The sequence below is a fragment of the Neomonachus schauinslandi genome, chromosome 13 (assembly GCF_002201575.2).
Source record: "Neomonachus schauinslandi chromosome 13, ASM220157v2, whole genome shotgun sequence".
Taxonomy (NCBI): domain Eukaryota; kingdom Metazoa; phylum Chordata; class Mammalia; order Carnivora; family Phocidae; genus Neomonachus; species Neomonachus schauinslandi.
In genome coordinates this window covers 8,307,893-8,323,312 of record NC_058415.1, presented here as the reverse complement: position 1 = coordinate 8,323,312, position 15,420 = coordinate 8,307,893, and the positions used below count along the sequence as shown (strand labels likewise).

Below are 15,420 nucleotides of genomic sequence, written 5' to 3'. Positions count from 1 at the left end.
TGGGCACCTCAAGACATAATACAAGACATGGGAGGAAAACCATTGGATTGCTAGGATGGCAATCCTTGTATCAGACAAATTAGATTTTAAACTGAAGACTATAATAAGAGATGAGGAAGGACACTATATCCTACTTAAAGGGTCTATCCAACAAGAAGATCTAACAATTGTAAATACCTATGCCCCTAAGATGGGAGTAGCCAATTAGATCAGCCAATTAATAAAAAAAGCAAAGAAACACATCGACAACAATACAATAATAGTAGGGGACTTTAACACCCCCCTCACTGAAATGGACAGATCGTCTAAGCAAAAGATCAACAAGGAAATAAAGACTTTAAATGGCACACTGGACCAAATGGACTTCACACATATATTCAGAACATTCCATCCCAAAGCAACGGAATACACATTCTTCTCTAGTGCCCATGGAACATTCTCCAGAACAGATCACATCCTGGGTCACAAATCAGGTCTCAACTGGTACCAAAAGACTGGGATCATTCCCTGCATATTTTCGGACCACAGTGCTTTGAAACTAGAACTCAATCACAAGAGGAAAGTTGGAAAGAACTCAAATACATGGAGGCTAAAGAGCATCCTACTAAAGAATGAATGGGTCAACCAGGAAATTAAAGAAGAATTTAAGAAATTCATGGAAACAGACGAAAATGAAAACACAGCTGTTCAAAATCTCTGGGGTGCAGCAAAGGCTGTCCTAAGAGGAAAGTATATAGCATTACAAGCATTTCTCAAGAAACAAGAAAGGTCTCAAATACAAAACCTAACCCTATACCTAAAGGAGCTGGAGAAAGAACAGCAAATAAAGCCTAAACCCAGCAGGAGAAGAGAAATAATAAAGATCAGAGCAGAAATCAATGAAATAGAAACCAAAAGAACAGTGGGACAGATCAACAAAACTAGGAGCTGGTTCTTTGAAAGAATTAACAAGATTGATAAACCCCTGGCCAGACTTAGCAAAAAGAAAAGAGAAATGACCCAAATAAATAAAATCATGAATGAAAGAGGAGAGATCACAACCAACACCAAAGAAATAGAAACAACTATAAGAACATATTATGAGCAACTATATGCCAGCAAATTAGATAATCTGGAAGACATGGATGCATTCCTAGAGATGCATAAAGTACCAAAACTGAACCGCGAAGAAATACAAAACCTGGACAGACCTATAACCACTAAGGAAATTGAAGCAGTCATCAAAAATCTCCCAACAAAGAAGATCCCAGGGCCAGATGGCTTCCCAGGGGAATTCTACTAAACATTTAAAGAAGAATTAATACCTATTCTTCTGAAACTGTTCCAAAAAATAGAAATGGAAGGAAAACTTCCAAACTCGTTTTATGAGGCCACCATTACCTTGATCCCAAAACCAGACAAAGACCCCATCAAAAAGGAGAATTACAGACCCATATCCCTGATGAACACGGATGCAAAAATTCTCACCAAAATACTAGCCATAGCCAATAGGATCCAACAGTACACTAAAAGGATTATTCACCACGACCAAGTGGGATTTATCCCTGGGCTGCAAGGTTGGTTCAACATCCGCAAATCAATCAATGTGATACAATACGTTAATAAAAGAAAGAACAAGAACCATACTCAATAGATGCAGAAAAAGCATTTGACAAAGTACAGCATCCTTTCTTGATCAAAACTCTTCAGAGTATAGGGACAGAGGGTACATGCCTCAATATCATAAAATCCATCTATGAAAAACCCACAGCGAATATCATTCTCAGTGGGGAAAAACTGAGAGCTTTCCCCCTAAGTCAGGAACACGGTAGGGATGCAGAGATGTCCACTATCACCACCGCTATTCAACATAGTACTAGAAGTCCTAGCCACAGCAATCAATGAAAAGAAATCAAAGGCATCCGAATCGGCAAAGAAGAAGTCAAACTCTCACTCTTTGCAGATGATATGATACTTTATATGGAAAACCCAAAAGACTCCACCCCAAAACTGCTAGAACTCATACAGGAATTCAGTAAAGTGGCAGGATATAAAATCAATGCACAGAAATCAGTGGCATTCCTATACACCAACAAGACAGAAGAAAGAGAAATTAAGGAGTCGATCCCATTTACAATTGCACCCAAAACCAAAAGATACCTAGGAATAAATCTAACCAAAGAGTCAAAGAATCTGTACTCAGAAAACTATAAAATACTCATGAAAGACACAAAGAAATGGAAAAACCTTCCATGCTCATGGATTCGAAGAACAAATATCGTGAAGATGTCAATGCTACCTAGAGCAATCTACACATTTAATGCAATCCCTATCAAAATACCATCCACTTTTTTCAAAGAAATGGAACAAATAATCCTAAAATTTGTATGGAACCAGAAAAGACCCCGAATAGCCAGAGGGATGTTCAAAAAGAAAAGCAAAGCTGGTGGCATCACAATTCCAGACTTCAAGCTCTATTACAAAGCTGTGATCATCAAGACAGTATGGTACTGGTACAAAAACAGACACATAGATCAATGGAACAGAATAGAGAGCCCAGAAATGGACCCTCAACTCTATGGTCAACTCATCTTCGACAAAGCAGGAAAGAATGTCCAATTGGAAAAAAGACAGTCTCTTCAACAAATGGTGTTGGGAAAATTGGACAGCCACATGCAGAAGAATGAAACTGGACCATTTCCTTACACCACACACAAAAATAGACTCAAAATGGTTGAAAGATCTCAATGTGAGACAGGAGTCCATCAAAATCCTGAAGGAGGACACAGGCAGCAATCTCTTCGACCTCAGCCACAGCAACTTCTTCCTAGAAACATCGCCAAAGGCAAGGGAAGGAAGAGCAAAAATGAACTATTGGGACCTCATCAAGATAAGATTTTGTTGTTCTTTTTGCACAACAAAAGAAACAGTCCACAAAACCAAAAGACAACCGACAGAATGGGAGAAGATATTTGCAAATGACATATCAGATAAAGGGCTAGTATCCAAAATCTATAAAGAACTTATCAAGCTCAACACCCAAAGAACAAAGAATCCAATCAAGAAATCGGCAGAAGACATGAACAGACATTTTTCCAAAGAAGACATCCAAATGGCCAACAGACACATGAAAAAGTGTTCAACATCGCTCGGCATCAGGGAAATCCAAATCAAAACTTCAATGAGATACCACCTCACACCAGTCAGAATGGCTAAAATTAATAACTCAGGAAACGACAGATGTTGGTGGGGATGTGGAGAAAGGGCAACCCTCCTACACTGTTGGTGGGAATGCAAGCTGGTGCAGCCACTCTGGAGAACAGTATGGAGGTTCCTCAAAAAGTTGCAAATAGAGCTATCATACGACCCAGCAATTGCACTACTGGATATTTACCCCAAAGATACAAATGTAGTGATCCAAAGGGGTATGTGCTCCCCAGTGTTTATAGCAGCAATGTCCACAATAGCCAAACTATGGAAAGAGCCAAGATGTCCATCGACAGATGAATGGATAAAGAAGATGTGGTATATATATACAATGGAATATTATGCAGCCATCAAAAGGAATGAAATCTTCCCATTTGCAATGACGTGGATAGAACTGGAGGGTGTTATGCTGAGTGAAATAAGTCAATCAGAGAAAGACATGTATCATATGATCTCACTGATATGAGGAATTCTTAATCTCAGGAAACAAACTGAGGGTTGCTGGAGTGGTGGGGGGTGGGAGGCATGGGGTGGCTGGGTCATAGACATTTGGGAGGGTATGTGCTATGGTGAGTGCTGTGAATTGTGTAAGACTGTTGAATCACAGACCTGTACCTCTGAAACAAATAATACATTATATGTTAAAAAAAAAAAGAAGATAGTAGGAAAGGAAAAATGAAGGGGGGGAAATCGGAGGGGGAGACAAACCATGAGAGACTATGGACTCTGAGAAACAAACTGAGGGTTCTAGAGGGGAGGGAATGGGGAGATGGGTTAGCCTGGTGATGGGTATTAAAGAGGGCACGTATTGAATGGAGCACTGGGTGTCCCCTTTCTTGTCTTCTGTGCTCCAGCCCCCAGTGATCTAATGGCAGTGACAGCATCCGTCTATAGGAGCCAAAACTATGAGGGAGGGGAACCCACCTCTGCATTCAGTGGCACTGTCATTTCCAAAGGCTGAGACCATCCCCCGCTGCCTTTTTTCTTTCTTTGTCCTCTCTCTGGTTGGCCAATGTAGGCCAAGTCACGGAAGTGCATGACAGTGTGAACTTTGTGGCCAGAGACTGACAAGTGGTCCCAGGGAATTAGAAGGTACCAGGGAAATCATGGAGAGGAAGGAGCTTGGCAAAGCAACTCCATAAAGTTTTCTTTTTTTTAAATAAATTCCTGGGCTCACTGTGTTTCTATACATGCATGAATCTGATCTTAATTTGCATATCAGTCCTTTGAGAACTCTGCCTAGGTTCCAGACTGAGCACTGGGTGACACACACATGCAGATCCAAATAGTGCTGCCAAAGGCTTTGAAAAACTGAGCTGACATAAGAACCAGAGCTCTTGGAAGCCCACCCAGGGGCGTGGAACTTGCAGCCAGAACCTAACCAAGTTGAATGAAAACTACAACAAAAATATCAACATTCTCCCTAGGCTTTAAAAAAGACCCAGAGTCTCAGAACATAATAGTCAAAATGTACAGAACACAATCCAAAATTCCCTGCCATATGAAGAATCAGGAAAATTCCAATTCCCTTGGAAAAGACAATTAACTAAAGTTAACACAGCAATAACACAGACGTTAGAATTATCTGACAAAACTATGATAAAAATCTCCAATCAGCAATCATGAACACTGCAGAAACCAATGGGTAAAAGAGAAAGTCTCAGGCAAGAAACAGATGGCATAAACAAGAGTCAGGTCGAAATTTTGGAACTGAACAATACAATAACAAAAAAACCCCAAAAAACAAACAAACAAACAAAAAAAACCACACCACCTCTGATGGGCTCAAGAGCAGAATGGGGATGACAGAGGAAAGAAAGCCAGCAGCAAATCATCTTCTAGCTGGGTGACCATTTATCACTACTTTTTCATGCATTTCTCTCTCTTTTAATTAACTACTGAGGCATAACAAGCCACATCAAAATTTAGTGGCTGAACCTGGAAACAATTTATAATTTCTCTCACTTCCACGGGAGGGCTGGGCAGCTTCTCTGCTGGTCTTGCCTACATACATTCATGTTTCTGCATTCAGCTGGAGGGGTGGCTGGACTGGCGGTCCAAGATGGCCCCACGCATAGGAGTGGCAGGTGGTGCTAGCCTTTGACTGGCGTGTCTCAACTAGTTCTCTTTAAGCAAACTTTCAACCTCTAATAAGCTAGAATGGGCTTCTTCATGGTATGGTAATCTCAGGGTTCCAAGAGGGTGAGGTCTGGAGCCACAAGGCCCCTTAAGCCCTCGGCTCTGAAATGCATACAATGTTATTAATCTCTGTCATAGTGTTTTGGTGAAAGCATATCACAAGAACAGCACAGAGATAAAGGTAAAAAAATCAGACTATCTCTTGATGACAGAGAAGCTATTAAGACTTTGCACATGGGTGTGGACACAGGGAGCCACGACTCTTCAGCATCATTATTTCAATGTTACACCATACCCTTCCAAGGGAATTAGTGCTACAAGTATCAAAGGCCATGGTCTACAATTGCTATGACAGTAGAAGAGACTGTGAGATTCAGAGAGGTTTAGTGCTTTGCCTAAGATCACACAGCTCGTTTGGGAGAAAACATAAAAACTAAATCCCAGGACTGCTGATTCCACTGACCAGTCCTCACGTCTCTGAGAGGGGCCACGTGGTATTTTGAACACTGGCTATTTAACAGGTGGGAGAGTAATGCGCAACACTTGTATAATGTGTTAGCAGTCATTTATCATTCAGATCCATTTGTGAAGGAAATCAGTGCAGGCACTTGTGGAGTCTATGAAAAAAACTGAAGCGAAGAGACTCAGTAAGAGCTATTCATTATGTAGCAATAGAGGTCCTAACCCATTCAGTGCTCCAAGACCTGGTGCATTCAGTCTCTTGCGTTCCTGGCACTCAAAGCTTAATTTCTCCATTGAGGCAGAATTCACATAACGTAAAATTAACTGTTACTCATTTTACATTATAAAATTCAGTGTCATTTGGCACGTTTACTAGGTCATGTAACTGTTATCTGTATCAAATTGCAAGACATTTCTATCACCCCAAAAGGAAACCCTGCACCCATGAAGCGCCACTCCCCATTTCTCCCTCCCCCTGGCCCTGGCCACCATGGGTCTGCTTCCTTTCTACGGATTTGCCTATTCGGGATGTTTCAGGTAAGTGGAATCATACGCATGAGCTTTTGTAACTTCTTTTACTTGGCACATTTCTGAGGTTCATCCATGTACCAGCACTGCATTATTTTTATGGATCAGATAAACATGAATGACACCCACAATATTCCATTGTATGGATAGACCACATTTCGTTTATCCATTCATCAGTTGACGGGCATTTTGTGTTCTCTCCACTTTCTGGCTATCATGAATAGTGCTGCTATAAACATTTGTGTGCAAACAGTGGTTTGAATACCTCTTTTCAATTCTTTGGTGTATATAATCAGGAGTGGAATTGCTGGGTCATATTGTAATTCTATCAAAGCTTAATCTGGATTCTAGTTTTTGACAAGGCTTCTTAAAATGGTTTGAGATCAATAACATGCTGCCAGCATTACCTTGTCTCTAAAGTCAATGTGGTTCTGGAGGATGGCTCTGTGGTAAGTGGCTGTCCTCACAAAATCCTGCATCATGTTCTGCTGCTGGGAAATGCAGCCATAAAACTGTAAGGAAAAGAGAAGGACAGGGAGAGTCAACAACCCACAAGGCATCACCTTCATGAGCATCTGGTTCTTAGAGTCACCTTGGTCAAGGTAGGCTGAGCCTAATGCGCAGGCTAGCCGAGGCTCTGAAAGATGCAGTGACCTGTCCACATTCACCTCATTTCTAAGGTCTAGAACTGTAAGTCGACTCCAGACTTCTGAAGGCTGCTCCATGCAATAGATTCAGGCCTAGATACTGGCCAGAGAGGTGCCCAGGGTCCCTTCTCAAAGCAGAGGTTATAAGAGAACACAGATCAAGACTAACAGGGGTAAGAGAGAGAAAGAGGCCAGAGCCAAAAGGGACATCCCGAATGAGTCTCCTGAGCCAGGAGAGAAAAACGGGACTTGGACAGAAATGCTGAGTGAGGGCAGGAGTGGGGCAGAAGGTAGTGGCGATGGCAATCCTGATCAGGCAAGCCAGCTGGGTGATGCGGTGCGTACAAATCCATGAACACTGGGTCACAAATATCAGCATTGTAACTGCCCCCCTTTAGTAGAGTTTGCTATGTTACGGGCACCATGCTAAATGATTCACATACATCCTCTAATCAAATTAAATCATTATAAAAATCAGACGAATTTCATTCCCCAGATGACAAAACTGAGGCTCAGAGAGATTCGGCCACTTGCCCCCAAGTCCTGACAAGTTGAGAAGTGATGGTATGAGGATCCCAAGCCAGGGGCTGCTGCAGCTGCGCTCAGGGGACCGCACGGTGGGAAGCTGCAGGGCCACGCCCACTGCCTCCTCTCCGCCCACCGGCCTGCCCAGGTGTGTCCACAGGAGTGTTCGCAGGCCTGCGGCACCTGGAAACAACTTCTTTCCGCCCTGGGGGGCAACTTTCCTGACCTGGAAGTACTGCACAGCAGAAGCCTCTTCTGTCCGCTGGCTGAACACTGAGGATTCCTTTTTCTCATTCCGGCATCTTTTCAAGGTATTTGAAAATGAGCTGAGATCTGCAAGGATAAAAGGCAGACCCGTTTCTACACTGAGGGAACCACAGAACTGACCGCTGCACTTTTACACAATTCTGAGAAAATACTGGAAGATTCAAAGGGCAAGTTCATCCCCAGACACACACAGGATAAGGAATGGCAAGGTGGAAATGGGTACCACTCTGAGATGTGACAGCCTTCCTTACACTTGTCAGCCATATTTGCATTCACCAGTGTCACGTGACACAGCATAATGGGACACGCGGAGACTGGGCTCAGGGACTTCTCCCGGTCCTGTGCTCACGGAGCTTACAGGCTTATTCTCAGTATGTGCTCTGGGGAAGGTGATTGCTGATGATAAGGAAAAAATGTATATATGTGAATACAAAATATACATACAATGAATAGATATACATATTTCTATATATATAAAAATCTCATTCTATTGTCACGACAGGGTTTTTTTTTTTTCACATTTAGTATTCTCCAGGCGTAGAGAGAAGAAGTAAAATAACCAAAGAGATGTGAATACAAGGAAATGCTTTCAATTATTTGAGGAAAAGAAATACATAGATGACGGCTCAAAAAATCCCAGAAGTGTTATTACTTCGAGATAACACAGCATACACAGCGGTCAAGTTTTGCGACTTCTGCTTTAGAATTGTCTCTTACATCCTTGCCCAGTAGTCCTCATCACCCGTGGCCTTCTCCCTCGGCACCTCTGGTGATGTGCCCAAGTCTCTCCCTTACAGCCTGTGCTGGATTCCTGATGGCCACACACTCTCAGTTCACCATGAGCTCCAGCCCCTCATGCTTTGTCAGCCCTCGCATGCTACCTTATACACCTTCTCCTTGCGCCCTACATCCTCCATGCTTCCGCCATGTGGAAGTACTTATGAATTCCCACATCAACTTGGCCCTGGCCTGGCTTCTTGACTTGAAACCCCCCAGCTCTTCTCTTTAAATTCACTTTTGACATCAAATTCCTATTCATCCCCCAAGATTCAGCTCAACCAGCCTTTTCTCATTGCTATGTTCTGGAACACCCAAAGGCATGGTGGGCCTCAACACTTGATCAGAATCACGTGAAAAGATTTTTTAGACTATGGATGTTGAACCCTCATCCCAAACCTGTTAAGTCAATCAATCAAAAAAAAAAAGTAAATAATTTAATCATAGGAAATTTTAAAACTCAGAAAAGAAAGCCAGGAACAAAAAATGATTGCTAGATATAACCACTAAGACTATTTTGGGATAAAATCTCCCAGTAATTTTTCTTCGTTGTGTTTTTATCTATCTGTACATTATTTATAATAATAGTATCATACTCTACTGTCAATACTTTTCTTTTTTTTTTTTTTTTTAAAGATTTTATTTATTTATTTGACAGAGAGACACAGCGAGAGAAGGAACACAAGCAGGGGGAGTGGGAGAGGGAGAAGAAGGCTTCCCGCAGAGCAGGGAGCCCGATGCGGGGCTCGATCCCAGGACCCTGAGATCATGACCTGAGCCGAAGGCAGACGCTTAACGACTGAGCCACCCAGGCGCCCCACTGTCAATACTTTTCATATAGAATCTCTCATCCACACTTAAAGCTACAAAGCCCACTAACTACAATGTCCTTTTGTTCCTGTTTCTCCTATTTGTTCTCAGAGGCAACATCAGAGCCTTAGTAGATCTTAATTTCAACAAGGTTTTTAACTATGTTCCTTCAAATTTTGGATTTGCTTATTTGCTTATCAAGTTCTACTGGGGGTCAAAAGTACCAACCCTTTGGAACTATAATTTTCTATATTTGCATTTTTTTCCCTTTAAATGATATTGGATAATATTTTAAAACTTTAAAATGTTTGAAAACTTTGTTAGATAAAAACTTGCAACAAACTTGGTATAAGGGGAACACACCTCAACACGGCAAAGGCCATACATGACAATCCTGCAGCTGACATCATACTCAACAGTAAAACGCTGAAAGCTTTTCCTCTAAGACCAGAAATGAGACAAGGGTGCCCACTCTCACCATTCCTATTCAACACAGTATTGGAAGTCCTACTCAGAGCAATCAGGCAATAAAAAGAAACAGAAGGCATCCAACTTGGAAAGGAAGAAGCAAAACTGTCTCTATTTGCAGACAACATATTATATATAGAAACCCCAAAGGACTCCACCAAAAAACTGTTAAAACCAACAAATTCAATAGAGTTGCAAGATACAATATCAATATACAAAAATCAGTTGTGTTTCAAAACACCAACAATGAACTACTAGAAAGAGAAATTAGGAAAGCAATCCCATTTAAAATTGCATCAAAAAGAACAAAATACTTAGGAATAAACTGAATCAAGGAGGTGATACCAGTTATCCGTATTCTAAAAACTGTAAGACATTGATGAAAAAAAATTGAGGATGAGACAAATAAGTGTAAATATATCCTGTGTTCATGGATTAGAAGAATTAATGTTGTTAAACTGCCCATATGCCCAAAGCAATCTACAGTTTTAATGCCATCCCTATCAAAATTCCAATGGCATTTTTCACAGAAAAAGAAAAACAATCCTGAAGTTTGTATGGAACTGTAAAACCCCTAACAGCCAAAGAAATCTTGAGAAAGAAGAACAAAGCTGGAGGCATCACACTTTCTGATTTCAAACTACATTGCAAAGCTGCAGTAATTAAACCAGCATGGTATTGTCCTAAAAACAGACACAAAGATTAATGGAAGAGAATAGAGAGCCTCATGCTTATATACTCAATCAATTTACAACAAAGAAGCCAAGAATATATAATGGGGAAAGGATAGTCTTTTTAATAAATGATGCTGGGAAAACTGGATATCCACATACAGAACAATGTAACTGGAACTCTATCTTACAACATACACAAAAATCAACTCAAAATGGATTAAATAGTTGAACATAAGATCTAAAGCCATAAAACTTTTAGAAGAAAACAGGGATAAACACCTCAACATTGGTCCTGGCAATGATTTTTTTAATTTGACACCAAAAGCAAAGGCAACAAAAGGAAAAATAAATAAGTGGGAATACATCAAACTAAAAAGCACTGCACAGAAAAGGAAACCATCAACAAAACAAAAAGGCAACTATTAAATGGGAGAAAATATTTGCAAATCACATATCTGATAAGGGGCTAATATCCAAAATATATAAAGAACTCGCACAACTCATAGCAGAAAAAAAGAATCAATCTGATTTAAAAAATAGGCTAAGGGACTGAGTAGACATTTTCCCAAAAACATAGATGGCCAACAGATAACGAAAGATGCTTCATATCACTAATCATCAGGTAAATGCAATCAAAACCACAATGAGACATCACCTCACATCTGTTGGTGTGGCTGTCATCAAAACGACAAAAGGTAACACGTGTCAGTGAGGATGTGGAGAAAAGGGAATCCTCGTGCACTGTTGGCGGGAATGTAAATTGGTGCAGCCCCTGTGGAAAACAGTATGGACGTTCCTCAAAAAATTAAAATAGACCTACCATATGATCTAGCAGTCCCACTTCTGGGTATATATCCAAAGGAAGTGAAATCATTATCTCAAAGAGATGTCTGCACTCCCATGTGCATTGCAACATTATTCATAATAGCTAAGACATGGAAGTAGCCTAAATCTCTGTCAACAGATGAATGGATAAAGACGTGATATAAAAATGACATATTATATCATATCTATCTACTTCCCCCAATGAAATATTATTCAGCCATGAGACAGAAGGAAATTCTGCCATTTGGGACAACATGGATAAAACTTGTGGCATTAAATTAAATAAGACAGAGGAAGAAAAATAGAGTATGTTATCACTTGTATGTGGAATCTTCTTTTAAAAAGTCAAATTCATAGAAAGATAGAGTAGAAAAGTGGTTGCCTGGAGCTGGGGGCGGGGTGGGCAGAAAAGAACAGGGAGAGGTTGGTAAAGGGATATAAATGTTCAGCTATAAGGAGTGTAAGATCTGAGGATCTAATATATAACATGGTGACTATAGCTGCTAACAATGGACTGTATAATTGAAATTTGTTGAGAGAACTGAAATGTTCTCACCAAAAAATAAAATAAAATTTCTCGACATACTAAAACACCCCAGAAGGTATTAGATAATATTGACTCAGCTCTAGTCTCTTGGCTCCTCTCCAATTCCCTCTGAGCTTTCAGAGACCACCAGCAGTGGTGTCACCCATCTGTGAGCTCTTCGAATCCTGGGCATCTACGCTGTTTGGGGTTTCAAAGCCTACAGTAAATTCATTTGTCCAACAAATAGTCTTTTGAATATTCTCAACAGTTGCAAGTCTCCATACTTTGGGGGACATCTGACTTTTTAATACAGCCAAATATAATGGGTGCCTAATTTAGTAAACAGGATGTGTGACAAGTTGAAAAGTATCGTTTTTAGTTAACAAACAAGATTATGACTATCAACTAACATGGATAGTCTTGTGTCACTCACCAATGGTCTCCAAAGGAAAACGTAAAAGAGAAGTTCTAACAGTTTTAGGTTACACCAGCATCCGTGCAATATATAGACAGCCTTCCAAAATAAACACTAATTGGATATACCAGCTCTACTATGTTTCTATTAAAAAATATTGTATTCTTACATTATAGACACTTTAGTCACAACTCTATCGTAATCTCTTGTTTGACAAGTTTAAGACGTATTTATGGGATTTAGGAAATGAGGAGCATCCAATCCAGGAAAGTCCAGGAATCAGCAATCAGTGAACTCCTGCCTATGGTGATTTCTGTCACAATGGCTCCTAGGAGAATGTTCTCTTTGCAAGCCTCCCTTGCCTTTATTTTAATGGTTAAATAAATGTGTGCAAATAAAGGAAATGTCTGTGTTTCCATAGGATATATAAAGATTTTTTTTAAAAAAACGCACTTTCAAAAGGAAAAGAAATTTAATTGTTGATTTCTCCCTCCCCTCAGTCTCCAGAAGAAAGGACTCTGGAGGACACTGTCATAATCCATTCGGGCTGCTCTAACAAAGTACGATAGACCAGGTGATTTATAAACAATAGAAATCCATTCCTCACAGGTCTGGAGGCTGGAAGTCCAAGATCAAGGTGCCAGCATGGTCTGGTTCTGGTGAGAACCCTTTTCTTGGTTGCGGGCTGCTAGCTTCCGGCTATGTCCTCACATGATGGAAGTGGCAAGGGACCTTTCTGGGGTCTCTTTTATAATCATATCCCAAAGGCCCTACCTGCAAATACCACCACCTATAGGATTAGGTTTCAAAATACGAACTTTGGAGGAAACACAAACATTCCATCTATGGCAATGCTCAGTGGCGAATCCAAGATGAGACGCAGCATGAAGAAGCCACCTTCTCTTCCTTGTTCTCCAAACTAGGGGGAGGGACTTTTGATTAGAGTGAAGGAATCTTTAAATCCAGCAGGTAACTTTGCCTTTGGAGAACATTTTAGCAAAAAGTACATTTATTATTTTTTTGGATGGAAAAGCCTTTCGATCTACAGGCACCACCTGTTTAAAAGTAGCCATCCTTGGCTCCCAGAGAAGAGAAAAGAAAGGCCCGCTTTAGGACATAATCAAGTCTAAACGGACGTTCACGTTGGCATATTGGCTCTTTCAGCTACTCAGGGTAGAAAAGGTGGGAAGATAGGGGTCAGAACCACTGTTGTGGAAGAAAGAGGTCCCTGTAGTGTATAGCCTGGAAGTCTGAAGCCAAGGGCAGAGTGTATAAGGATGGGGACATGCCCTCAATGACAAATACAAGCCAAGTCCCTCCGATACAGCATGGCTTATGGGTAAAATGGGAACTCCTTTCAAAGGACACACTTGTCCACACTGTTTGGGAAGAGGCTGGCCTGGTGGAACAGGTACTATAGACATGCTGGCCTCAACCGCCATGTTTTGTCATTTTTCACCACAAATACAAAGATGTAGTTTTCTCTATTATACAGGTACTAACCATGCTACCGCCATGATTCTAATTACTTTCCTTTGATTCTCAAGCTTGATTTCAGTTTCTTCTTAACAAGCCCTTACTTTTCCATTTTAGCATGCAACTATACTCGTGGATCAATAGACCATGGAGATGCACCATTTCCTTATCGTCGTTGCTTCGAAAAGGACCAGATTGAAGGGATCTGTTTTTGTTTGCTCGCTTCTCTTAAATAGCTGCTATTTACAAGCGATACTGTCTGTAGTACTTTCCATACAGTTTATTTACCAAGATACTAACATCTTTCTCTGCAGGAAAGGGTACTACCTGCCTGACTGCATCAGCTGTTCAGGCCACATGTCCCAAAATTATACCAGAAAACACACAACTGACAGTATGATAATCATGGTGTGGATTTAAAAAAAAACAACAATAATATGTCAAACTCTAAACATGGTTGCAGAACTGCTTTTGGCTCTCTTGATGAATTTACATACAGCCTATTTTAATTTTCTCTAGCCCATCAGCTCAAGTTTGCCAAATTGAGCTCATTTTACTGGGCACCTAAGGAAGCAATTTCTTTTCCTGTTGTCAGGAGAAGACAGCAGTGCTGACCATTTGCCCCCATTTAATTCTCCTTCCCCTAGCTTCATGGTCTGGGTGTTTTCGCCCTCAGGATGGAAATGGCTTACAATCACTTAGGATACACTGCATTGATTCCTCCTATCTGGTCAGAGCTGGAGAAGCAGAACTGCATATCAGGGCATCATTTGAGCAGCATGAACATGCTGCCAAGAGCTGCAATGCTGGTCTTCTCTCTGAATACAGGGGACTCTGCTGCTGAGTAAAATTCAACATAAGGATGGCCCTTTTTATGTCTCATACAAGCAGGTTTTCTTAGTAAAGTAGCAAAAGGACTTAGATATAAAGTAGACTGTTTGAGTGGTCAACAGAGCATTATTATGAGGCACTGGATATTTCTATTGTGTACATGAGAAAACTAGAAAAATAGACAGCTTCACCAAACTTGAAGTTAATTTCTCCCTTATAGTGTTTCTGTCTCCTTTGGGGGAAAAAAACAAAACAAAACAAACCTGTCAGCATTCCATGAAAGCAATTGCCAAATCAACCTCTCTTAAAACAAAAGGACTTATGTACTCTGAGAAACTGAATGTATTATTTGGCTTTGCTCTTCTTTCAAAGCCTTGCAATTTGCAAGCAAACCTCTAATTCATAATCCATATAACACTTACCTAACACTACTTTTGTCCTACCGAAACATTAGTACAAAGCACTGGGGAGGGCTCCTGAGGAGTATCTTGTGTACTTGTCACATCTCTAAATGTTAAGAGTCTTATCCAAAAACAATTGGGTCACACATTTTGTCAAATTTCAGAGGCAATCTTCATGCATATCTTAAAAACCAATTAAACGCTTACTGAGATGATCAGCACTGACCTAAACATCAGTAAAAAAGTGAGCTTCACAATTTGTGAAGAAGGTAGGTTGTAGAGGGAAGTTTGTTCGTTTGTTTGAATGTTGAGCCAAGTCCCTCATCCCTGTGGGATCCCAGTCTTCTGGCCCTGACGCTCCACCCACAACAGGGAAAGCCCACGATCTAAGGACTGTGTGATTTCCAGTAAGCAGAAGGAACAGGGGTCAGCCTTGGACGGAGGGATAATTAACTGAGCCCGA

The 15,420-nt window shown here is 40.8% G+C and overlaps 1 protein-coding gene across 1 annotated transcript in view; it reads right to left on the bottom strand.

The window, feature by feature from the left end:
- LOC110584335 (histone-arginine methyltransferase CARM1-like) overlaps positions 1 to 15,420 on the bottom strand; it is a 177,185-nt gene that overhangs the window by 96,777 nt on the left and 64,988 nt on the right. The window contains exons 3-4 of the mRNA XM_044920742.1: positions 7,714 to 7,820; positions 6,723 to 6,827 (exon numbers count right to left, since the gene is read on the bottom strand). Coding sequence (XP_044776677.1) covers positions 6,723 to 6,827; positions 7,714 to 7,820 — 212 coding nt within the window. The remainder of the gene's footprint in view (positions 1 to 6,722; positions 6,828 to 7,713; positions 7,821 to 15,420) is intronic.